At 39.6% G+C, this 27,013-nt stretch overlaps 1 protein-coding gene across 4 annotated transcripts in view; it reads left to right on the top strand.

The window, feature by feature from the left end:
- The window catches only part of EPC1 (enhancer of polycomb homolog 1), a 94,436-nt gene that overhangs the window by 45,572 nt on the left and 21,851 nt on the right, over positions 1–27,013 (top strand). For all 4 annotated transcript variants that reach the window (XM_033403482.2, XM_004278627.4, XM_004278626.3 and 1 more), the window contains exon 2: positions 19,188–19,347. In XM_033403482.2, the coding sequence (XP_033259373.1) occupies positions 19,188–19,347 (160 nt within the window). The remainder of the gene's footprint in view (positions 1–19,187; positions 19,348–27,013) is intronic.

Genomic DNA, 27,013 nt, shown 5'->3' with positions numbered 1-27,013 from the left:
CTGTCTCTGTCTCTCTTTTTTCTCTGAGCGTTTTGTTCAACTGAAAGCACTTAACTGTGTGTCCAGTTTTATCTGGGTCTCTGCTCTGAGACTCTAATCCATTCGTGTGTTTTAACCGTGGGTATCCGGGCCATACCTTGGTTTGAGAGGACAGGCCATCTTGCACACTGAGCTAAACGGAACCACGTTACAAGCCTACAATGTTGTGCTGCCAACAAACAAGCAAAAATCAACAGCCCAGATTGATTTAAAAGTACCCTCAGGTCTCCTAGCTTCTAGAGGAAGGGAGCAGGCTGTGAAGGGCTTTGTTAGTCAAAGGCCTTCTTGATTTGTTAATTTACGGGTTGAGTTGAGAAGCACTTTTCAAGCACTGCAAATCCTCAAATATTTGGCCTCTTCTCTTTTATTCCTCCTTACAAACTAGGCAATTTTTAAAATTTGTTTCTTTCTTGTAATATCAAACAAAGCAACCAACACACCATTTTAATATCCAGGTTTTTTAACCTCTTCTAGAGCTACAAGTTTATTAATTACATGATCTTTCCAAGATCATGGTAACTGACTTTTACCAAATATTTTGTACTACCTACTATGGAATGCCACCCTTTCAGCCTCTTGAGAAGTTTCCTTGCTGCCTGACCCCCAAGCTAATGGCATGTATTTTAGTCTTTGTGTTATAATAGTACCCCACTTCTGGGACCAGTTTATGTCAGTCAGGATAGCCAGGTTATGATGAGTGATTACAGACAGTCTCAAAAGGTTAGTTCTTGTTTGTGTCTTGTTTGTTTATCATGGATCAGCTGGGCAACCAAGCTAATGCAGCAGAGGTCTCAAACATGGTGACAGGTGGGAGGAGCGCTTTGAAAACGTTGCATCTTCCACCGGCAGTTAAATACTCTGGTCCAGAAGTAACGTGAGTCGCTTTGACTCATAGCTCAATGGCCAGCATTAGTCACCTAGCCCCAGCACCTACAGGAGGCCAGAAACGATTTGGGGACCAAAACTAAAGGCTGTCTATTACACGTTCAGTGTTCACCTTTGAAGATGAAGAAAAGAGGGTATTTATTGTAAATTACATCCTATAACTCCCTGCATTTTTGTCGGTGTGCTGGCTTCTCATGTTTAGAAGACATTTGTGAAGACAGAGGTGTAACTTCAGCAGTTAATTTGCCTTTATAGGGTTTAAAACACACACACGCACACACACACACACACACACACACACACGGTAAATTTGGAATTCGTCTTATTAATTGATTCATGTATATAGCTACAGTAAAATAATTTCTATTAATAATTTAAGTTGTTATTATAATTTGCCTGTTAACAATAATAATACCCCAGGGCTTTATGGATATAACTTCATTTAATCCTCAGTGCAACCTGATCAGGTAGGTAGCTTTTTCTGCCCTTTACTAGTAGGAAAAAAGGTTAAATTGGTTTCATTATTTATAGTACAAAGAGCTAATAAGTGGGTGCTGGGTTCTGTGTTAAGAGGTTTCTCTCCATGTCTTATCTCATTTTATCCTTATAATGGCAGTTACCTCATTTCACTAATAAGGAAATTAGAATTTAGAGATGTTAAGTCACAATTAGTAAAGGGCAGGATTGGGATTCTAATCCAGGTTTCTGACATAGAAAAATGTGTGCTCTTAAATAGTATGACTTCTTATATGTCTTTTTTTTTTTTGATAGAGTATTCTTTCCTTTTTTTTTTTCTTTTTTGGGCTGTGCCGTGTGCCTTGCAGGATCCCAGTTCCCTGACCAGGGACTGAACCAGGGCCCCCTCCAGCAGTGAAAGCACTGAGTCCGAACCACTGGACCGCCAGGGAATCCCGAGAGCGTATTCTAATAAAGTCAATTTTTTTTCTGTACAGTATGTTTTATATAAGAAAATAATTTATGGTACCAAATAACATTAAATTAATCAAAATCACTTGAAATTATGAAATATTTATTTTCGTCTATCAATGTGTTTGTTCCTTTAAATAAAGGAGGAGTGAGTTTAAGTGAGGGAAACAAACATTATTAAACAAAAAAGTTTTGAGATTATCAGAGCCCCTTCTATTTTTTAGCCACTCTAGAAGACACAACTTCAGAAATTACACAGGAGTTTTATGGTTTTGGTAAAACCAGGGGACTTGATTTCAGTTAAGAAAAGGAAGGAAATTTTGTAAGATTATTTTTAGCTTTGGTCCTAAGTGAATAATAAGTACAACATATGAACTATCACCTCTTCCCGTACTAACCATGTTATAGTATTTTCCACAATTACCTTAAACTTGGACAAATCTTAGCATTCCTACAAGCCCTAAAGTAGTTTTACATATGTTTTTTTAAACCATTTTTTAAGTTGAAGTATAGTTAATTTAGTTTCAGGTATACAGTAAAGTGATTCCGTTTTGTGTGTATATATATATATAATGCATATACTTTTTCAGATTCATTTTTATTACAGGTTATTACAAGATACTAAATATAATTTCCTGTGCTATACAGTAGGACCTTGTTGTTTATGTATAGTAGTGTGTATATGTTAATCCCAAACTCCTAATTTATCTCTCTCCCCTCTCCGCTATCCCCTTTGGTAACCATAAGTTTGTTTTCTATGTCTGTGAGTCTATTTAAAGTTTTACATTTTTGATCGGTAAAACAGAGTATTAATAAAAGTGTATCAACAGCCGAGTCTTGATTGCTACATTGACTGGTAGGAAACTACAATAGGTAAATCTGTTATTTTTGATAGAATAACGGGATGGTGCAGTGTAGTCTAAACTTGACTTTATTTCAGCCTTCTTAGTTCATCACAGAGTCCTTCGCTCTCTGGAGTGGTAAATCATTTGGTATCCTCTGACTATTTTTATAGTAGATTATATAATAGTACCTAAATAAAGTACTTCTAAAGCCAAGTGAGTCCTTCATAATTTCCTTTTAACTAAAAGCTGATTCCCTTCTTTGAGGGAAACTCATATTACTAATTATTTCTATAAAAAGAAGATTATTTTGGCTCCGCATTTGGTGTATGTGGTGTCGAAGATACAGTAAGCAAAAGTGTTGGAAGTCCAGGGGAAGAAATAACAAATTTTAATGCTTTTTCTATTGCCCATACAGCAAGATAAAACAATACTTACTAGAGAAGACTATACTTTACCCTTTACTATGAACCTCCGTCTTTGTTGGCGATTAAGAGTAGTTAGTTACACAGGGGAGCATATGTACCTGGCCTAGGCTCTCCTGTGACGTAATCTTCCTCCGCTCCATCCTGCATATCCAGGTGCCTGGGTGTTGTCAGCAGTTAAGCTTTATGAGCTGTCATCTAGTAAAGTACTCAGAAGAGAATCCTGCAAGAGAAGTGAGGAAATCTGCCCTTACTTCCTTAACTTACCTGGTTGTAGCTTCCCCACGCTCCTTGTACCCACGATGCTGTCAGTCATTTCTTCAGCTGTTTAAAGTCCTTTCTGCTTCTCTCTTAGTATTCTGAGTCCTCCCCTGAGTACCAACCAGAGCTCAGCCATTCATGGGAAAGGCAAAAGAAGGCAAGAAGGAGGAATTAAACTACAGTAGAAAGACCATGGGGTTCTGGAGTCAGACCTCAAGCCAAATCCTACTTTCACCACTCGGACAAGTGACTTACCTTACTGAGCTTCACTTTCCCTGCAAAATAGGTATTATAATAATACACCTTCAGAATGAAGATTAAGTGTCTAATGTAGGGTCTAATATAGTGATTTTTTTTACTTAATGAGCTTCCCTCTTTTGTCATGTTCATCGTGTAAATAGCAGAGCGTGCTCTGTGTGTGCCAGTGATCCGCCAGACTGCTGAATCTCAAGCATTAAACAGAGCGTAAATAACTATCTGCATGAAGAGTCTGCAGACTTTCTGTGGACAGTCAGATAGTAAATATTTTAGGCTTTGCAGGCCTTACAGTCTCTGTCACAGCTCTTCTGCTGTTATGGAGCAAAGCAGCCGCGGGCAATATGTAAATGAGCACGTGCGGCTGTGTTCTAATAAAGTATTTACAGAAACAGGTGGTGGGCCAGATTTGCCTCGCTGGCAACAGCTTGCCAAACCCTAGTCTGTATTATTGTCCGTACAAGGGAGACCTATTGCCAGAGATTTCATAGTCTTACATCGTAATACAGCCCTCCTTTTTAAAAATAAATTTAGTAAACTTACCTCACTATGAGTTGAACAGTGGAGTCAGGAGGTTATATTTCTCCAAACGGATAAAGTCTGTTATTGTAGAAGAGAGTGTTTCCTGTACCACTGTTTAACTGCAACTTTATTTTAATGTTTGCCTTACTCTTTCTGTTTTTTGAATTTTATTTTATTTATTTTTCTATAGCAGGTTCTTATTAGTTAGCTGTTTTATACATATTAGTGTATACATGTCAATCCCAATCTCCCAGTTCATCCCACCACCACCCCTCAACCTTACTTTTTAATACTGAAAATTAAAGGCTTGGTCCCACCAAACATTTATATAAATCACACTAACAGTGGTCAGTACATAATTAGGAAATGTTGACTTCTATATTACTCATTTGGAAAATCATGGTGCATTTCAGCAAATGCAAAACCACTGAGGATGCTTCTGTAAAGAAACTGTTCAACGTTGTCTGTTACTGTCTGTGCGTTTTCCAAAATTATTTAATCACAGAACTCATAGAACAGCTAATTATGTCCCTAGAACTATATTCAGAAGACGGTATTCTGAGGCTCTCTGGTCTCACTGACTTAGGAGATCATGCAGTTACTTAGCAATTCTGGAAGAAGAATTTACATCTCTTGCTCTTGAGTATACAGTCTACTATTTCCCCCCTCACCATTTCGTTCTGCTCTTAGCTTAAAGAAAACAACTATTACAGTTGACCCTTGAACAACATAGGTTTGCACTGTGCAGATCCACTTATACATGGATTTTTTTCTATAAAAACTACACCACTACAGGCCTTCCCTGGCGGTCCAGTTGTTACGACTCTGCGCTGCCATTGCAGGGGGCACGGGTTCGATCCCTGGTCAGAGAACTATGATCCCACATGCCGTGCCGAGTGGCCAAAAAAAGACTACACCACTACAGATCCGTGGTTGGTTGGATCCATGGATGCAGAACCGCAGATGCAGGGAGCCCACTGTAAAGTTATACTCAGATATTCGACTGACGGGGGGGCAGGGTCTATGCTCCTAGCCCCCGAGTTGTTCAAGGGTAGTCAGCTGTATTTGGAAATAATTTCAAACTTACAGAAAAGTTGCAAGAAAAAGGGGAGTACACCCATGTATACTGATTGTTACCATCGTGTCCCATTTGCTTTGTTTATGTTTTTCCATACACCCATTCTGTCATACATACACATGCACACGCATGTATTTTTTTTTCCAAACCATTTGAGATTAGTTGCCTATATCATGGCCCTTTACCCCTAAATATTTCAGCAAGTGTTTCATCTTTTATGATGTGGACATTTTTAAAGATTAGAGTCCCTTTGATTTTTTTTGAATAGGGTGATCCCATTTTGGGTTTGTCTCATGTTTTCTCGGTTACATTCAGGTGTTGCATTACCAGCTAGCACATTATATAAATGATGTTATATTCTCATGGCATCACATTCAGAGGCACATATATCTCTCTGCCCCTCATTGGTAATGTTCTTTTTTTTTTTTTTTTTTTTTTTTGGTGGTACGTGGGCCTCTCACTGCTGTGGCCTCTCCTGTTGCGGAGCACAGGCTCCGGACGCGCAGGCCTAGCGGCCATGGCTCACGGGCCCAGCCGCTCCGCGGCATGTGGGATCTTCCCGGACCGGGGCACGAACCCGTGTCCCCTGCATCGGCAGGCGGACTCTCAACCACTGCGCCACCAGGGAAGCCCCGGTAATGTTCATTTTGATCACCCAGTCAAGGTGTGGCCCAGTGTCTCCACTGTATCATTGCTAGTTTTCCCTTGAATTAGTAAGTAATCTGTGGGGAATCTATATCCTTTTGAGAGTCGATGTAGTAAAGTTGTTAAGAGCTTATACTCAAGTCACAGCTGGGTTCGAGTCCAGCTAACTCTATGAACATAAGCAAGTTTATTATCTGTGAAATAGGGGAGGTAGTTGCCATCTCTTTATCTGTCTGTCTATTTATGAGCTTTAAATGAAAAAATGAAATAAGAATGTGAAGCTCAGGCCTGGCATGTAATAAATGCTTCGCAAATGTCAGCTATTATTTTAGTTCTGGAAATATGAATTAGTAGGCATAGTAGTAAAGCCTAAGGCTTTATAACCCAAAGCTAAAAAAGACTTCCCGAAGTCATTTCTTCCACGAAGATTAACATTTTATCCAAGATGAATGTGTTTTTAAAGTATCTTCTTACTGAGTTTGTTCTTTGTCTTGGTGTTCTTTCCTACCTGCTGTACCCTGTCCCTTCTGGTATGTGTGAGACAGGTAGTTAAGGGGTGAAACCACTGTCAGGAAATATTCTTTCTGGATTCAGAGTTGTTTGGTTTCCAGTTTCATAAAGATCTTAATTGAACAGACAATTTAAAAATCAGCTGTACCTGTTTTCTGTGTTACTACCACTGTGATAGTTTCCTGTAACTGTCATCAAAGACTTTCTAAAAGAGGGGTAGATATGCTAGTAGAATTAGAAAGAAATGAGAGAGGTTTAGATGGACTTAAAACACAGGGAGCAGCCTCACATGTAGATATTATTAGAAGGTGCCACTAGGTGCTCCCTGTGGCTGGCGTGTGAAGTTCAGGTAGAAAGTGGTATGGTGGTGGACTGGCAGAATTAGCTAGAGCTCGACCATCAGGGACCCCCATTTTGCCACGCCAGGATCGTAAAGGCAATAGAGAGCCAAGGATTAAGTGTGAGAGTATCGTGATCAGACTTTTTTTTTTGGCCATACCATGTGGCTTGCAGGATCTTAGTTCCCTGACCAGGGATCAAACGCGTGCCCCCTGCAGTGGAGTCTCAGAGTCTTAACCGCTGGACCGCCAGGGAATTCCCCATACTTTTTGAGGAAGACCACTGACGGTAGCTACAGAAGGGAAGTGGAGAATAGTGTGATGCTAGAGGTGAGAAGGCTAGCTGCAGCCTGGATGTGACAGTGGGATGAGAAAGCACTGAATAATTTCTAGACATGAAGGAGAAGTTTATAAGATCTGGTGCCTGATTTGGAAATGGGGACGTAGGAAGCAAAAGGGAGCTGGAAAAATCAAGGCTTCTGACTGGGTGACTGGATGTACGATGGTGCGATTCACTGAAATTGATAAGACACAAGGAGGAACAGCTTTGGAGAGTCGGCAGATGCGGACGTTGATGTTAACACGAGATATGTCAGTGGAACATAGAGTAAGAGGTCTTTCTACATGTGCCTAACGTTCAACAGAAATCTGTGCTAGAGAGTAAGATTTTGAATTGTGTCATCAGCGTGCAAATGGTAGTTAAAGCCATGATAGTGGATGAAATTGCAAGAGTGAGTATGTGCAGGGCTAAGGACTAAGACTTGGTATAGCATTTGTTTGTATTAGCCTATAGAAACATGTTTAGTTTTCGATAAGTTTAAATTAGATGTTCAGTTTATTCAGTGCTGTTGCTTTAGGGTCTAACCCCCCAAAATGAGAAACATGTTTGTATTTTATTTGACTGCATGGGTTAAAAGGTATTAAATAACGGCAGATGACTAGCTCTCTGGGGTACATTGGAGGTGCAGAAATCCTCAGCATAAAGATTATAAACAGAAACAAGAGCTTTTTGAGCTGTTTTAACTTTAATTTTTAGGGAAACATTCTGATTAGATTGTAATTTTATGAGAGTAGAAAGAAACTAATTTCAGTCCCTTCCCTTTCACATTGCCAAACATCACACTGGGCAGGCAGACTCTTAATAAGCACAGCACTAACAGCCCACGTCCAAAGGGATGTCAGGGGTACAAATAAGGGACATGAGAAGGTGAGGATCAAAATTAAACTGAAGGGCTTCCCTGGTGGCGCAGTGGTTGAGAGTCCGCCTGCCGATGTAGGGGACACGGGTTCGTGCCCCGGTCCGGGAAGATCCCACATGCCGCGGAGCCGCTGCGCCCGTGAGCCATGGCCGCTAGGCCTGCGCGTCCGGAGCCTGTGGTCCGCAACGGGACAGGGCACAACAGTGAGAGGCCCGCATACCGCCAAAAAAAAAAAAAAAAAAAGTAAAAAAGTAAACTGAATTTTGCCTAGGGCTGCCTTTCCTGTGCTTCTTAGCAACTTTAAGTCCTGAATATGTTATAAGTACCAAATTGACAAATACTTCACACTGACGAGAAACAAGAAGACTGGACAGTTTTACCCATACCTTAGCAAAGGTCTTCCTTTACTGTTTTATAGTCTAGAAGTAAAATAATTTCAGAGTACTGAGCTTTAAGTGAGAGGAGTAGAGAGTAATAGAATCTTTTACCATTTATTTCTTGTAGAAAATATAAGTATCGAACTGCTCTTTTTCTTGCCAAGTAGTCTAATCTGTCTTCAGCTATTTTAAGTGTTTACCCCGAGTATTTTAAGCACAAAAGCAAAATGCGTTTGTCTTTTTTTATTTTTTGCTTTTATGAAATTTAATCGTATTTTCTTTTAAGGAAGTCCATTCCAAACCAGAACAGTTTGTGGACCTTAAATAACTGTTGTAGGGCTTCCCTGGTGGCTCAGTGGCTGAGAGTCCGCCTGCCGAGGCAGGGGACACGGGTTCGTGCCCCGGTCCGGGAAGATCGCACATGCCGCGGAGAGGCTGGGCCCGTGAGCCATGGCCGCGGAGCCTGCGCGTCCGGAGCCTGTGCTGTGCAGCGGGAGAGGCCACAGCAGTGAGAGGCCCGCGTACCGCAAAAAAAAAAAAAAAAAAAAATTGTTGTAGTTTCACTGGCACATTTGTTCAACAAACATTTATTGTATACTTGTATGTGTTAGGCACAATACTGGATCTGGGGTAGACAAAGCAAAAAAGAATTCCTATCCTTCGTGCATCTTACATTTTGGGGAGAAGAGACAGACGATGAACAAAACAATAAGTAAATTCAGTAGTCTGTGAGGAGGTAAGTGCTACCCAGGAAAAGAAAGCAGGGTAGTGGGATAGAACAGGGTTGAGGGGGAGAGATTCCGTATTTTTTGCAACATTTTACTATGAAAAATTTCAAACGTACTGTGAGGTTGCAAGCATTTTATAGTGACCACCCATGTACCCCGTGGCTAGACTCCACCATTAACATTTCACTCTACTTTGCTTTATCACACATCTGTTCATCTCTGCATCCATCAATCCTTCTTGTTTTGATGCATTTCTAAGTAAATTACAGACATCAGTGCATGTTTCCCTAAATACTTCAGCATACATATCATTAATTAGAGTTCAGCATTTATTTACTGTTTTTTTTTCTTCTGAGGTAAAATTTACATGCAAAGAAATTCACAAATACTTGGTGTATATTAGCTGGATTTTGACAAATTCGCCTACTTGTCTAACCCATCCCCCAACAAGATATGGAACTTTATCATCATCCCAGAAAATTCTTTCATTCCCATTCCTGTCAATCCTTGCCCCCAGGCCTCAGAAGCAGCTACTGTTTTTCTTTTTTCTTTCTTTTTTTTTTTTACCGTAGATTAATGTTGCTTGTTTTGAAACGTCACATAAATGGACTCAGAGTGTGGACTGTCTTGTGCAGAGCTATTTTCCCTCACCCCAGTGTTTTGGGGACTTGCCCGTGTCATGCCATGCGTAGGTGGTTTGTTCCGCTGTGTTGCTGGGTGGTCCTCCGTTGTGTCACCGAACCGCAGTTTGTGCACCAGTCCTGATGATGGACGTTCGGGCTGTTTCCACTTTGGGGCTATTACGAATAATAAAACTGTATGAACATTCTCATTCAGGTCCTTTTGTGGGCTTGCATCCTCATTTCTCCTAGGTAAATACCTAGGAGTGGGATTGCTGGGCCCTGTGCAACGTGTATGTCTGGTTTCATGAGATCCGCCGCCCCTTTTTCTCACTAACCGTGTCTGAGAGTTGGAGTTGTTCCTCATCCTCAGAGTTGTTCGGTGTGGTCAGCCTTCTCAGTTGTAGCCATTCTGGGGACCGTGGAGTGGAAGAGCTGGTGAAGAATGCTCTGTCTGCAAAGGGGACTTTTGAACCAAGATTTGAAGAAAGTGAGGAAGCGCATTCTGAGTTTGACAGAGAGCAAGGAATCTAGTATGACAAGAGCAGAATGGAAGTAAGGGTTGCCTGGGCACAACAAGGAAGGGGAATGTGCACATCCTGTTGGACCTTGTAAGCAGTTTTAAGAACTTTGGCTTTTATTCTGAGTGAGGTGGGAAATAATTGGAATGTTCTAACGGAAGAATGGCATGGTCTGACTTGTATATTAACAGATTACTCTGATTATTGCATGAAGACAGACAGAAATGGAAGCAGGGAAACCAGTCAGAAGGCTGTCGTAATGAGGCAGGCAAGAGCTGGGTGTTCGGATGCAGAACCTGGGAGCCCTTGCTGGAGCGCTGTTCCTGAATAGGCATGGCTGTCTGGTTCTCAGGAAAGTCGTCAGGAAGCAGCTGAGAAAGTGATTCGGCTCAGCCCTTCTGTTGTGGTGGCAGTGGAGTCTAGCCCTCCCTGCATAAATGAGCAGGGGTTCAGTAACTTCTTAGGTGGCTTTTTACAAATTAGTCCTCACTTATTTACCCATAAGAAATCTTATACAATATTGTTGCTTTCAATAACCTGTTTTTAATTCAGTAACCCAAAAGGTCTAAATGTGGTCTTAATTGTTGTTATGGCTGACCGTTAAGGCCATTATTTTCTTAAATAAATATACTTAATGAATAAGTTGATATAATTTAATCTTTGTTTAGGAATTTGCCCAGTATAACCTTGAATAACTCTTTCTGGTTTGGTAATATTTATTAGAACTTACTATAGAGCAGGTAGAAATACCTTTTTCATTTTTTTCATTCAGTTTAGTCTTATCCTTATTTTTCTATAATGATATTTTTTAGAATACTGGGTACCTGCAATAAAGGAAAACATAGTTCTAGCTGCTAAGTAGATTACAAAGATAATCTTGTTTATCCCTCATCCTTAAAAGAATTGAGAGTCCCCCATACTACAAGAGAATACATCTTTTAAAGGAAAAGATATAAAGGTTAGTTAGACATAGCATCTAATCTTAAGGAGCTTAACATTTTGGAGATCAGTATGTAGACAAATAAATGATTACAGCACGATTTCTTACGTAGAGGATGTAGTGCTGTAAAAGCACAGATAGGGGAAGCAGAGGGAAAATCGTTTTATTTTATTTTTTTTAATAGATGTTTATTGGAGTATAATTACTTCACAATGCTATGTTAGTTTCTGTTGGCAAAGTTAGTTTCTGTTGGCAAAGTTTCTATGGCAAAGCGAATCAGCCATATGCATACATATATCCCCGTATCCCCTCCCTCCCACCCTCCCTATGCCACCCCTCTAGGTCGACACAGAGCACCAAGCTGATCTCCCTGTGCTATGCAGCTGCTTCCCACCAGCCGACTATTTTACGTTCAGTAGTGTATATAGGTACATGCCACTCTCACTTCGCCCCAGCTTTGCCCTCCAACCCCATGTCCTCAAGTCCATTTTCTGTGTCTGTCTCTTTATTCCTGTCCTGCCCCTAGGTTCTTCAGAACCTTTTTTTTTTAGATTCCATATATACGTGTTAGCATAGTGTATTTGTTTTTCTCTTTCTGACTTACTTCACTCTGTATGACAGTCTCTGGGTCCATCCACCTCACTACAAATAACTCAATTTCATTTCTTTTTATGGCTGAGTAATATTCCTTTGTATATATGTGCCACATCCTCTTTATTCATTCATCTGTCGATGGACACTTAGGTTGCTTCCATGTCCTGGCTATTGTAAAGAGAGCTGCAGTGAACATTGGGGTGCATGTGTCTTTTTTTTTTTTTTACAAACCCACAATTTATTGTTATATTGTTGCTTTAAACAGTCACATGCATTTTAAGAAAAGGGAAACAATCTTTTATATTTACCCATAATTTGGTTCTTTGTTCTCTCCTGATAAATCTGTTTCCATCTGCTATTGTTTCCCTTCCATCTGAAGAATTTCCTTTAGCATTTCTTTTTTTTTTTTAATTAATTTATTTATTTTTGGCTGCATTGGGTCTTCATTGCTGCTCACAGGCTTTCTCTAGTAGCGGTGAGCAGGGGCTACTCTTCGTTGTGGTTCGCGGGCTTCTCATTGTGGTGGCTTCTCTTGTGGAGCACGGGCTCTAGGCACGCGGGCTTCAGTAGTTGTGGCGTGTGCATGTGTCTTTTTGAATTATGGTTTCCTCAGGGTATATGCTCAGTAGTGGGATTGCTGGGTCGTACGGTAGTTCTATTTTTAGTTTTTTAAGGAACCTCCATACTGTTCTCCATAGTGGCTGTATCAGTTTACATTCCCACCAGCAGTGCAAGTGGGAATTGCACTGCAATTACATTCCCTCTTCGCCACACCCTCTCCAGCATTTATTGTTTGTAGATTTTCTGATAATGGCCTTATTGTGGTTTTGATGTGCATTCCTCTAACGATTAATGATGGTGATGGCAGAGGAGGCAAGAGCATACACGGGAGAAAAGACAGCCTCTTCCATAAGTGGGGCTGGGAAGCTGGACAGCTGCCTATAAAAGAATGAAACTAGAGCACTCCCTAACACCAGACACAAAAATAATCTCCAAATGGAGTAAAGACCTAAATGTAAGGCCAGACACTATCAAACTCTTAGAGGAAAACATAGGACAAACACTTTTTGACATAAACCACAGCAAGATCTTTTTTGACCCACCTCCTAGAGAAATGGGAATAAAAACAAAAATAAACAAATGGGACCTAATGAAACTTAAAAGCTTTTACACAGCAAAGGAAACTATAAACAAGACAAAAAGAAAGATCATTTTAAACCAGACTTTGAAGAACAAGTGGGAATTTCCTTGGGAGTGGGGCTGGCGTATGGTCCATCTGTGTGAGCAAAGGCACACAACAGATGTTTAAGACACAGTACTGTCCCTTCAGATGGGTCTTATCTACCGATACCTAATGTCACTCTTAATCAATAAAAATGATATTTTCTGACTTCTCAAATTTGTGATATGCCCTGTTTATAACCAGTTAACCATTTTGCATTAATTACCAATGTTTTTATCAAAGAGACCATTACCACCTGAAAAGGCAGAAATTTTCTAGGGGTAAGCAAAAATAACAAAGGGGAAAGTAAAAGAAAAAACATTAAGTGCTGGAAAGAAAAGAGGGAAAGACGGGTAAGAAAAAAAAGAGATATGTATATAAAACAAATAATAAAAATAAGTAGCAGAGTGACTTGCTGGACTTAGGGTCTGAGGAGGAAGCTAAGATTCCTGCCTGGGTCTCTGTCTCTAAAGCTCACGCTCTTCCAGTGCGCCCGGTGGGCTGAAGTAACAAAAGTGAATATTTGGAGCCTGCAATTGCAGGGTTCATGGGGACACGAAAGTGTGCCTCTGAACTTTCCGAAGATCATCGTTCAGTCTTTTCTGATCCTCTTCTTTATTGTTCACGTTGCTATGTATAGAAAACATTATCATTACTTGCAGCGCAAGAGGCTTTTAAAGTAATTTGCTTAATCGTAAGTTACGATTCATCTGATTCCATTTTATGTAAGGTTGACTATCTTAAAATTCTTTAGATTATTTAATAGTATTTACTTTGTTCCCTGTAAGATCAGATTTGAGAGGGTATACCTTTGTTATTTTATGAAAAATGGGAATTGATCCTGGTGTTTTGATGATTAACTCTTAAATTGCACCTGAGCCTAGTTATTATAAATATTCTATGATATAAAGAAACTTTACCCTCCCAGGGTGTCAAGCTAGTAAGTGGTCTTCACACACAGCTACTTCCTTTTCTTAAAATAATCTTTTAACTCCTGTTCTAGCTTAAATGTCACTTGGCACTAGTGAAAGTGATACTGTCCTTGAAATCCCTTTCCTATTTATATTTCCCATTAACACATTGTTCTTTTCCTTCACAGCACTTATCACACTTTACAGTTTCTTTTTAGGGCTGTTTTATTAGTGTCTGTCCTCCCTACTACAGTGTCAGGAACCGTGCTATTTTATTTACCATTGTGTTCCCAGGAGAGGCACATAGTGGGCAGTCAGTAAATATGGACTAAGTTAATTAATGAGAAGCTTAAGCCCAGCTGTTCTGCCCTGTATCTCCAGTTGTTGTCCTATACCAGCATTTCCCAAACTGCATTACAAAAGTTCTCCATGAGCTATTAATGGATACTTTCTGAAAAAATGATTCTGTGGTCATAGATTTGGAATGACTGAACCCTCTGTCATGAGCAACCACAGTTTACATTGCCGTGTTAAAAGCTTTCATTCCAAAAGTTTAAAAATCCAACGTTCTCTCTTTTTTTTTTTAACTGTCAGACTCATTATTGGACTACCTATTGATAATTTGAAATTAAGTATTCCAGTGAACACAGTTTGGGAAGGCTGGCTTATTCAGTGCTGCAAGTAGATGTATTTAGAAGTTTCATTGACAGATATTATCTTCCAGGAACATCTGGCATTTTATATAATTGTAATTTAGGATCGGATCATCTTAGTTATTTAGTCAAGGCATTCAATAAGTAATTATTGAATTGAATTCATAGCTCATCTTATTCTAATTTATTTCATGTATTACTTGGCTTCACCATTTCACAGCTTCCTACTCAAAGCAAAAATTTCATTTTCACTTATAATTTAATGTTACTTTAATATAATTTAATGTTTTTTTCTTGGAAGTAGATGTATATAGTTTGGGGTTTTAAAAATACGTTCTTTACCTGGAAAGCTGCAAGTGTAATGTTTTACTCTGGAACTAAACTTGACTTAAATGGGAAGGGTTTTACTGAACTAAATAAATTGTGTCTTTCAGAAATTACCTTTGTTTTAGAAAATCATGTAGTGAGATGTACTCAAATATTTTTTGTCAAAAAGAATTACAAAGAATTTTAGAAAATAAAGGAAATAAAATTATAGAAGAGTATTTCAAAATTATATCACCAGGAGGTGATCTGTTAACTGGTGTACATACTTTGAAACTTGACACATATGTGTGCCTGCTTGCATCTGTGTGGTATGTGTGTGTGTGTACATACACAGATACCTACATACATATTCATTCAACAGATATTTAAGCACCATGCTTTGTACTCGGCACTGTTTTCGGGTGGTTATTTAGCAGTGAACAAAATAGACAAAAATCCCTGCCCTCACGATGCTTAGATTGCGGGGGGGAGGAAGGGGTGACAACAGTAAACACCAAGGATATGACATGTCAGAGGACTGTAAGAGCTTTGGAAAAATATAGCAGTGAGAAGAATAAAGGAGCATAGAGAGAAGGATTGTTACGTGTTCAGCTGCTTTTAGACTTTTTCCTATATTTGTGTGTGTTCAATTATGTCTTTTGCTTTTAAAAAAGATTAAATACAAATATCCTGAACATACAATTTTCAGATCTGTCTTTTTACTTAATAAATTGATGGGTTTTTCCATTTCATTAAATATTATTCTGAACCATTTAAAGGCTATGCATGTTCCATTTTCTAGAATATGGTCCGTTTTCTAGACAGCAGCCAGGCTGATCTTTAAAATCCTTCAGCCACTGTTGCTCTTAGTACAAGGACAAATCCGTAACATGCCCCATGTCCCTGCATGATTTGACCCTGACCCCCTTTGCACTCTCACCCCCTGTGCTCCAGCCACACCGGCACCTGTGTGTGGTCTCCTTCCCATCCTCGAGTCTTTGTACATACACAGGGCTACAGTAAATAGGAAGGTTTAAGGTTATAGTTACACACCAGTTGTTGAGTGATTTTTAAGGCTTAGAAGAACATATTTGTGTATATTGTACATATCTTGGCTCCTTATGTTCCTTATGAGGAAATTTTGTCGAATATTTTATAAAACAAAAAAACACATGGAAGATTTTTTTAAAGCAGTATTTACTATAATATTGATAAAAAGTTTGATATCATGATTCTAGGAAAATGGATATAAAGATAAGGAAGTCTTTCTACAGAATGCTGTTAACACTAGGAAGAATAGGAATGGTAACAAGCATATGGTAAATCTTCAGCTTCTCTAGTAATGAAAGGTACACATTTGCTACCATGTTTTAGGTAGGTAGTGTGTCTCAGCCATTTTATCTTAACCACAATCCCATATGGTAGGTACACAGTATACATTTATAGGTAATAAAACTTGCTGGTATGAATATCTTGTCCCAAGTCCCAAAGTCATGGAGCTAGTAAACGGTGGAGCCAACCTTCCAATCCAGAGCACTCCCGATTACAAATCATGTTCTTCACCACCACACTACAGTGCCTGTAAGAAATCTAAAGCCTTAGTGGTCCCATTTCACACCTAGAAAGTAATTTTCATTGTGGTTCATCTAGAGAAATGAATGAAATAGCCAGGAAATTTCTGAAAAAGAATCATGAGGAGTGAATTTAGTATCTAGTCAGCACTAGATAATAAAATGTAGTCTGCGGCTGCACTTTGAAAAACACGTTAAATACTAGCAGAGGAGGCAGTTGAGTAGAGGAGGGCAAAAGAACTTGGAAATACTCCCAAGTGCAAGTGGAATTCTGAGAAAGGCACATTTTTAGTCATTAAAATAGGGAATAGGTGATTTTATGCATGACGTTCATACACCCTTCGAGATGGCTTGCTGTCTCTCCGTATACAAAAAAATAAACCGTCTCTCACATGTTCACCTACACAGAGAAATGCTAATGGATTAAGGACAAAATGCAAATGAAGAATAGTGTGCCTCACTCCCCCGCTCCCTCCTTGAGTTTGATGTAAGTAGGGGGCATAGGTCACAGAAAATTTCTCTTGCTCTTTGAGGGTATCTGAGAGGAGAAGAGTACACCTGTGATTGATTTCCCCCCTGGGGCTCAGAAGCACCCTGTGTCAGAGGGCACAAGGGCCAGTACACACGCCCATAGGCTGTTCGGAGTCACCCCTCCCCCTCTCACACTTAGTTTCTACCAGCTCCCAGGAGCCACAAGGCAGCCTGAATCAAAGATAAGTTGAGTTATAAAAATGAAAGGTTTTGTTTACACACCCTAGTTTGTGACTATACGATTTATACCTGTTACTAAGGATGACAGAATCATAAAGGAAAAGGTTAATAAATTTGACTAATAGAACTTTCCTGTGTGGAAAAAATCCTCTAAACAAAATCAGAAGTCAAACTTCAGGAAAACAGTTGTCAGTTTTATTACATGGGGGCTAATTTCCTTAATATTGAAAAGGAAAATAATCCACATATTTAAACATCAGTGAGAAAAAGAAAAGCAGCACTTTTGAAAATGAGCAAACAGCAACACGTAAGGGAAGAAAAACTCATTGTAAAGAAACTAACCTAAAATAAAATGGGTCATTTTAAAATTGAAAAGAGATGTTAAGGAGTTACTGCAAGGAGTGGTAGGAATATGCGCTGTAACTTCATATACCCTTTGAGCGCTTCCGTCTCTTGTCCTACAGATGCTTTCACGGGCTCACAAAGGTGTCTCATACATATAGTAGTACAGGATTGGTTTTTGCAGCGTTCAGGGAGAAGGATAGGCATTTCAGTTGCTTCCAGGGTTTTTTCCCTATCAATTCGTGTCTGGTTAAATAAGTTACGGTACATCCACATAGTGGAATACAATGCAGCTGTTGCAAAAATGGTAGTGAAAGTATCAGTATGGAAAAATCTCCGAGGTATGTCAAGGGACCAAAGCCCTAGGGATAAAGCTCTGTATGTTGCGCAGCAGAATCCTAGGTGTGAATTGATATATACGTATATGTAACATTAACAGAGGCTACGTATGAAGACTGGAATTCTTTGTTTTCATACTGTTGGAATGTTTTTCATCCTTCAACGTGTACTTTATATACAGTATTTTAAAAACTAGCTTAAATTTGATGAAATGTTTATCAGAATTCAATGATGGGGTGGGTGAGAACAGGTGTCTCTGCGGCAGCTGGTGAAAATCTTTCTGTGTGGCGCCTCAACCAAAGCTTGTCTTGAGCACCTGTAACCGCCAGGCATTGCGCCAAGCGCTCAGTGCGCACCTAGCTTACTCGAATCTCCAGCCATCCGTGGAGATTCTATTTTTCTTTTCCTGGAGGAAACAGATTTAGAAGAATGAAGTGTCTTGCCGGGAGTCACAACCTCTGGAGCCTTTGCCTTCAATCCCTATGCTTTACTACCGTTCAAAAAGGGCTCCGGAAATTCAGAAGAAAGGTTATTACTCGAAACACAGACCAGGTTTGAATCCGTGTCAGCTTCGTGAATGAAAAATGGAGACAATAATCTGTACCCTTCTTTGGAATGATCATATTAGTTGATTTGTATGACATTTATGAAACACTGTATGAATAAGCAATTAGAATCGATAAAATATTTTTTATACAAAGCCTGCTTTCGTCATACAGTACGTTCGAATGTTTTAACCCTCTTTTTAAAACAGTCTCATCTGTAGAATGCAAACTTCTTTTTTAAAAATAAATTTATGTACTTATTTATTTTTGGCTGCGGTGAGTCTTCGTTGCTGTGCATGGGCTCTCTCTAGTTGCGGCGAGCGGGGGCTACTCTTGGTTGCGGTGCGCAGGCTTCTCACTGCGGTGGCTTCTCTTGTTGCGGAGCGTGGGCTCTAGGCACGCGGGCTTCGGTAGTTGTGGCACGTGGGCTCAGTAGTTGTGGCTCGCGCGTTCTAGAGCGCAGGCTCAGTAGTCGTGCTGCACGGGCTTAGTTGGTCCGAGGCATGTGGGATCTTCCCGGACCAGGGCTCGAACCCGTGTCCCCTGCATTGGCGGGCGGATTCTTAACCACTGCACCACCAGGGAAGTCCCTATAAAATGCAAACTTTAATAACAGTTTTAGTCAGTTTTTGGAATCTTTTGTATAATTTAACTCTCAATTTCGGTGTAGTACCTTTTCTTAAATTGAGGAAATATACAGTGTATCTGACAAAATCTTGTTTCTATTCAAAATGTTTTTACCACAACTGTATTGTTAGCATCCTTGCAAGGCTACTAAAATTCCTCTATTTTAAAAACAAATGAAAACCTCTTCATGAGGCTACATGTTCTGTTTGCTAGTTTTTTAATACGTAACTTTACCTCTTTCTCCCTCTTTTTAGGAACACCATCTTCAGCGGGCTATCTCGGCACAGCAGGTGTATGGCGAGAAGAGGGACAACATGGTCATTCCAGTCCCGGAGGCAGAAAGCAACATCGCTTACTATGAGTCCATTTACCCCGGGGAGTTCAGGATGCCAAAGCAGCTCATTCACATACAGCGTAAGTAATTCCTCTTCTGGTAACTGTACTGTGCATTCTCTTCTTCTGTAACTCTCGGCAGGTTTTTATCAGTTCGGGGCCATTTTCAGTACCCACTTCACTGACCAGAATCAGCTTGAGAGTTATTAGAGCCCATTTTCACCTTTTATAATTGTGCTTGAGCTCTCTGCCTGACAGAAAAGATAGCATTTTCATCCCAGATTTTTAGCTTCATCTGAATATGGGACCTTATGCTACTGTAGATGAGTAGGATAAAGAATATACCTTAGATGTAGAGATCATTTTCTTACTCTTCAGAAATAGTAATGTTAATTGCCTTAAAGAATTTCTTAATAGAAGTCAGAGGTCAGCAAACCTTTTCTGTAAGTATTTCAGGCTTTGCGGGTCATTCAGTCTCTGTCACAGCTATTTTACTCTGTGTTCCAATAAAACTGTATTGACTAAAACAGATGGCAACCCAGTATTGGCCTACGGGCTGTAGTCTGCCAACCCCGTCTGTGTTTCTACTAATATTTTTCGTTTTTTTCTTTTTTGGCCGAGCTGCGCGGCTTGTGGGATCTTAGTTCCCTAACCAGGGATCGAACCCAGACCCTTGGCAGTGAAAGTCCTGAGTCCTTACCACCTGACTGCCAGAGAATTCCCCTAATTTTTATAAATATAGCATTTTTAATTGGTAACTTGTCTCACTTGGTACTGATAGGCTCTTCATTGGAAATGATCCTTTGATAGCTAATCACATATGATGATGAACAGCTGAGAGCTTGTAGACTTAGGCAAATATATTTCATTCACTCAGTCCCCACATAGTGGACAACTTAAACAGATAATTGAAAGGTTACTAAGGTAAAATTGCTACAGCTTTCATTGTGGTCTTGCTGACCTTTATGATCAAGAGGTTTTTCCAGGGGCCTGGTTCAGCTTTTTCTCAGGACAATATAAATCTGTTTTGTTTTTATTGTTCTTTCTACGGACATAGAGAAACTAGCTTTAACCAGTTTCCAGCTTATTAACTACTTTTCTGACTCATTTAACCTCTCTCCAGATGATCTAGTTCCTGTCCTGGATTCTAAGCATTTTTTTTTTAACTATTTCTTGAATATGAAAACTAAAAGTAGACATAATGCCTGTATTGACTCTTTATCAGTTCTGTATTGGCATTTGATAGTTTTAACTTGTAATGTTTTTTCATCTTTACCTCTGACTTGTACCTAATCTTCCTGACTTCCTTTAGAAAAAAAAGAAAATTTTCCAATTTTTTAAAGGCTACTTTGAAGTGAACCAAACAAGCAGCATGTGTTTTCTTGCCCACTCACATGTTTAATAACATGTCAGACACAGACATTCTAAACAATTTTGACCAATATTAGGACCTAAAAATTAGTTCTCTGGAAAATCATGTCAGTGTGAAAGTACCAGAACTGACCCTTCCTCTACACGTGAACTAGAGCCACACTGCATTCCACAGCCACAGGCTGTATTATCTCACGAATACAGGCTTTTAGGTTGAAGCAGCACTGAGCAAGATAAAATTACATTAATCAATTTACATTATCATTACTATCAGAAAAAAATTTGAATGCATGTTTTACAAATAGTTGCTTATTGATGACCAAAATTCACAAACCACATTTTATTCGTAGCTCATGGATTAAATTGTGGTCAGAAGAGTCAAAAGGGACTATATTTAAAAAGGAATTGACTTTGCTGACATTGTAATCAAATAATAGTAATAAAATGGGAGCAGAATTGTAAATTATTTGGGGAAAAATTTTTTTGCATCGGTACAAATTTGAAAAGATGTATTACATTGGAATGTTAATAAAGACAGCTAAATTAGTGTTAGCTGCCTTTGGATTTCTTTTAACATTTTGTCTTGGATGACTATAGATTCACAGAACATGTGAAGCCTTGTATAATCACCACCACAATTAAGATAATTGTACCATCACCCCAAGACTCCATCTTGTTGCTCCTTTAAATGCACCCCTAGCCCCTGGCAACCACTAGTCTGTTCTCCATCTCTGTAATTATGTTTGTTGATGAAGGTAACATAGATGAAATCATGCAGTATATATCCTTTTGAGACTGACTTTTTCCTCTTAGCATAGCCTCCTTGACGTTCATCCAAGCTGTTGCATGTATCAGTAGTCCTTCTTTCCTCTTGCTGAGCAGTCTTCCGTGATCCATGTGCACTGCATGTTTCACTGCTCACCCACTGAAAGACATTTGGGTAGTTTCCAGATTTTAACTATTGATATTTCAAATAAAGCTGCTATGAGTGTTCATGTACAGATTTTTGAGTGAACATAAATTTTTATTTCTCTGGCTTAATTACCTTAAGAGTAGTTGCTGGGTCATACATTTTTAGTTTGACAAGAACGTCTACACTGTATCCCAGAGTGGAGGTACTGTTTTACATTATCATCAGCAGTGTGTGTGTGATCCAGTTTCTCCTGTATCCTTGCCAGCATTTGAGGTTATCACTTTTTAATTTTAGCCATTCTAATAGGTGTGCAGTGATACCTCATTGTACTTTTTTTTTTTTTTTTTTTTTTTGCGGTACGCGGGCCTCTCACTGTTGTGGCCTCTCCCGTTGTGGAGCACAGGCTCCGGACACGCAGATTCAGCGGCCATGGCTCACGGGCCCAGCCGCTCTGCGGCATGTGGGATCTTCCCAGACCAGGGCACGAACTCGTGTCCCCTGCATCAGCAGGCGAACTCTCAACCACTGCGCCACCAGGGAAGCCCTCTCATTGTACTTTAAATTTGTGTTTCTCTAAATGGCTAACATGTTAAAGGTCTTCTCATGTGTTTGCCATCTATATATCCTATTTGGTGAAATCATCGCACAGGTCTTTTGCCCATTTTCTAATTAGATTGTTTATTTTAATGTTGACTTTTGAGGATTTTGTTTTGTTTATATATTCTAGACACACGCCTTTGTCGTATGTGATCTGGAAATATTTTCTCCCAGTATATAATTTGTCTTTTCATTCTCTTAACAGATTTTCACAGAGCAGAAGTTTTTAATTTTGATGAGATCCATTTACCAATTTTCCTCTTACAGTTCATGATTTTGGTATCAACTCTAAGAATACTCTTTGTTTTGCCTGGGGTCCAAAGATTTTGTCCTATGACCTGTTCTGGAAGTTTCACAGTTTTACATTTTACATTTTTTTTTAATTTATTTATTTTAATTTATTTGTTTTTGGCTGCGTTGGGTCTTCGTTTAGTTGCAGCGAGCGGGGGCTACTCTTTGTCTAGTTGCAGCGAGCGGGGGCTACTCTTCGTTGCGGTGCACAGGCTTCTCACTGCAGTGGCTTCTCTTGTTGCGGAGCATGGGCTCTAGGTGTGCGGGCTTCGGTAGTTGCGGCACGTGGGCTCAGTAGTTGTGGCTCGTGGACTCTAGAGCACAGGCTCAGTAGTTGTGGCGCACGGGCTTAGTTGCTCCTCGGCATGTGGGATCTTCCCGGACCAGGGCTCGAACCCATGTCCCCTGCATTGGCAGGCGGATTCTTAACCACTGCGCCACCAGGGAAGTCCCTTCCTTTTACGTTTAAGTATGTGATCAATTTTGAGTGTGAGGTTTAGGTCATGGTGTTCCCCCTGCCTCCATTCTGGGTATCTAATTGTTCCAGCACCATTTATTGAAAAAGTGATCCCTCCTCCATTGATTGCTTTTGCTTCTTGGCAAGAAATTAATTATGCATGTTGATGAGTCTCTATTTCTGGCTTCTGTTCATCCACTGTTCCACTGATTTCTGTGTTTATCCCGAGACAGTACCACTGTCCTGATTACTGCAGCTCTATGATAATCCTTAACATCAGGGAGAGTACTTCCTCCTTTATTTTTCTCCTTCAAGATTGTTTTGGGTATTCTAGGGCTTTTCCCTGTAAATATTACAATAAGTTTGTATCTGCAAAGAAACCTGCTGAGGTTTTGATAGAAATTGCACTTAACCCTATAGATCATTGTAGGGAGAGCTGACATCTTTCCTGTGTTGAGTCTTCCAGCCCACGACCACTGTGTGACCCTCCAAGTATTTAGGTCTTCTTTGATTGCTTTTATAAAGTTGACGCTTTTTAATTTTCATCATAGAGAGCCATGGTTTTTTAGTACTTTTTTTTAGATTTATACCTGTTTTCTTTGGAACAATTGAAATTGGTATTGCACTTTTGATTTTGGTTTCCACTTTTTCATTGTATACAGAAATGCAGCTTAATTGTATGTTGAGCTTATGTCCTGTGGCCTTAACTGAAATTACATATTAGTTCTTGGAGATGTTTGCAGATTCTTTGGGATTTTCTGAATGGAAAATCATGTCGTAGTCTGCAAATAGAAATGGTTTTGTTTTTCCTTTCCAACCTGTATGTCTTTAATTGCTCTTTCTTGCCTTAGTATAGTGGTTAGAACTTGAATATGATTTTAAAATAAGAATGGTGAGAGCAGACATCCTTGCCTTGTTCCTGATCTTAGAGGGAAGGAATTTAGTCTTTCACCATTAAGTATTATGTCACCTGTAGGGTGGTTTCTTTTTGTAGTTGCTTCTATGAGATTGAGGAAGTTCCCCTGCATTCCTAGGGTACTGGGAGTTTGTATCATGACTGTTGAATTTGTCAAATGCTTTTTCTGCATCAATTGATAAGGCCATGTGATTTTTTTTTTCCTTCTTTAGCCTTTGATATGATAGGTTGTATTGGTTGGTTTTCAAATATTGAACCAGCCTTGCATACCGGGAATAAATCCCACTTGGCTGTGGTGTATTATTTTTTCATACATTGTTGGGTGGGATTTTATTGAGGAGTTTTGCATCTAAATTCATGAAAGATATTGGCCGGTAGTCTTTTGTGTTTGTGTGTGTGTGCTCTGCCTTGTCAGGTTTTGGTATCAGGGTAATACTGGCCTCATAAAACAAGTTGGGAAGTGTTCCCTCTTATTTTCTGGAAGAAATTGTGTAAAATTGATGTTAATTCTTTAAAAATTGGTATTGGCTTTTAGTATACTACAATACACAAGAAAAGGCTAGTTATACTGTAAAGAAAAGGCTAGTTACACTGTAATTTTCTGCAAAAGGCTAGTTATACTGTAGTATACAGTATACTAGTATACTGTAGTTATACTGTAAATTTCTGCAAAGTTAAAATTGAATCTTGAATGCCAGGTGGTCTAAGAAGTTGCTTATGAAGGGTACATTGCCTTGAATTATGTATGTAGACCGGTTCATTTCAATTCTCATAATTTCTATTTTGTAAAACTCTTAAACTAATTTACACAAACTGCTCCTTGGAGTTTTAAAGATGATAATTAGTATTGCCTAAAAAAGTAATGATAAACACGTTTGAGAATTATTGCCTGTTATATTCTCCTTCCACCCCAGAGTTACAATGCATATTACTTATAGGCTCTGGGAATCGCGCAGTTAAAAAAGAAAGTTTCTTTTAACCCAGCATTTTCAAAATATATTCATTACATGTTATCTGTTAACATTTCATTGAACATTTATTTGGAAAATCTCAACGTTTTTCTTGTCTTTTAACAGGCTTAGGAAAGAGAGCATAATTTTCTCCTATCAGAGCTGTAAAGGCAGAAACCTGTATTAAAACCATCATCCCCTTCTTATAGTTCCAAACTGTGGTTACTTTTCTAAACTATTTCAGAGTGCTATTCAACATCTCCTGCTCCACAGGGTCTTAATGCTGTTTCTCTTTTGATTGGTGATCTGGAAGCCTTCTAGACTGTACAGCTAGGACTTCTCCTTTCCTATTCATACTGGCAGAAAGGACAAAAACAGTTCTGACCAGGATAGGCAGGAACAATTCTCTCTCCCCCTTCCCCTTTGCACTCGGGTCTCAAGGTTCTCTCCTGTTAATCCTCAAAGGAAATCTTTTTTTATCAGGCAGTCTTGGTGTATATTTGAATATGTATATATGTGTGTGTATAGATACAGATCTGTGCATTTCCGGTTCTGTCCACTGGTAGAGCCAAGAAGCAAAAAATACTCAGTAGCAATAAGCACACCTAGCACCTATTCCCTGACCTGTTCCCTGCTAAATAGGGCCAAGAATATGCAGAGAAATGGCTGATCCCAGGGCTGGGGCAGGGTAAGTACAAGATAAACCTGGAACGTCTTGTTATGCCTTAAATTAAGAACGCACAAAAATGGCAGAGGCATATTCCACTGGCTAATTTAGGGACATTTTAAGCAGTGAAATAATTGGGTACAGTGAACGACTTATAAACATGGAAAAAGTAGGAGTTCATTATCACCACACTGGTAATAAGCCGTGCTAAATGGGGGCTTATTACTATTACCAGAAGTGTAGTCTCGTGGTTTTACAGTACAGAATGTCAAGAGCTGAACGGTGCTGTGCGAAGAGACTGCTGGAGAATCATCTTCACGCTAAGTGCGACCGAGATTGAGCCACACAAGAATCGCCAGTGTGTGCTCTCTGTAAGGGGAAATTCTCATGAGGGTCAGGACATTTCCATGGCCTTAAACTCTCCCCACAAACTGCTCATTAGTTACGGCGGCAGGTGGGGGCGGCAGTTATACGGTGGGGTAATGGGGCAATACCTTGACTGGTGGTCACAGTTATCACTACTTATGAGAAACAGATGAACATCGTGTGCCTCTAGGTGTGAGACCCTGGGAAGGACTAAGAATAAAGTCAAGTGGTGTGGCAGCTAAGAGAGTATAACCTAATCACAGTGGGGAAAATCCCACAGACACAGAGTGAGCAACCTGCTAGTAGTGGGAATGGTAATACTCCTGAAACAGACATCATCAGTGTCCTAAAAGACAGCGAAAGGCTGTGGAAATGTTCCAAAGTAAAGGAGGCTAAAGAGACGTCAGGAAAAATAATACCTGATCCCAGAGTGGTCGTGTACTGTAGTGGGAAATGTTATGAATTATTGGATCAGCTGGCAAAAGTGGAATATAAAGTTGATGACTGTACTGTGATTATGTGGAAACACACTCTGAAGTATTTAGCAGGAAAGAGCCATTATGAAGGTAATTTACCCTCTGGTGGCTCAAAATAGCGTGTGTGGGGTGTGTGGTGTGTGTGTGTGTGTGTGTGTGTGTATACACATGGAGGGGGAGAGGACACACACATGCAAGTGACAAAGCAAATGGAGTACAATTTTAACAGCAGGTGAATCTGGGTAAAGGATATGCAGGTGTCCCTTGTGCTGTTTTTATTTGGAGGCTTTTATAAGTTTAAATTTATTTATAAATAAAAAGATTTTTAAAAAACAGATCTTTGTAGAGCCTCCTTTTGTTTATTACCTCTCAGAACAGATGTCCTTTCTTTATGCCCTGAATCTGAAAGATTACATTTTCTCCTTCCCTTTCCCCATGATTCTTCTGGTTTTACTTTCTCACAGATAAAATCTATAGCATCAACCAACCGTGCAGATATAGCAGAACTTTAACTACAAAGGACTTCATATGTAGGATTTCAAATCTTTCAGATCTGGGATTCTCTGTTTACTGTCCCCAGGTACATTCTAGAAGTGACTCAGTAGTTTCTAAATATAAAGAAGTTGAAGAATTTCATGATCTAGCTAGCCAGTGATCACTTTTGTCTTCTTAGGTCCAAGCAAGGATGTCAAATACCTACCACCGCACAGTAAATACCACTATTATGATGGTCTTTTCTGCTG

Source organism: Orcinus orca, chromosome 2 (assembly GCF_937001465.1).
Source record: "Orcinus orca chromosome 2, mOrcOrc1.1, whole genome shotgun sequence".
NCBI lineage: Eukaryota > Metazoa > Chordata > Mammalia > Artiodactyla > Delphinidae > Orcinus > Orcinus orca.
This window is presented reverse-complemented; position numbering and strand designations above follow the sequence as displayed.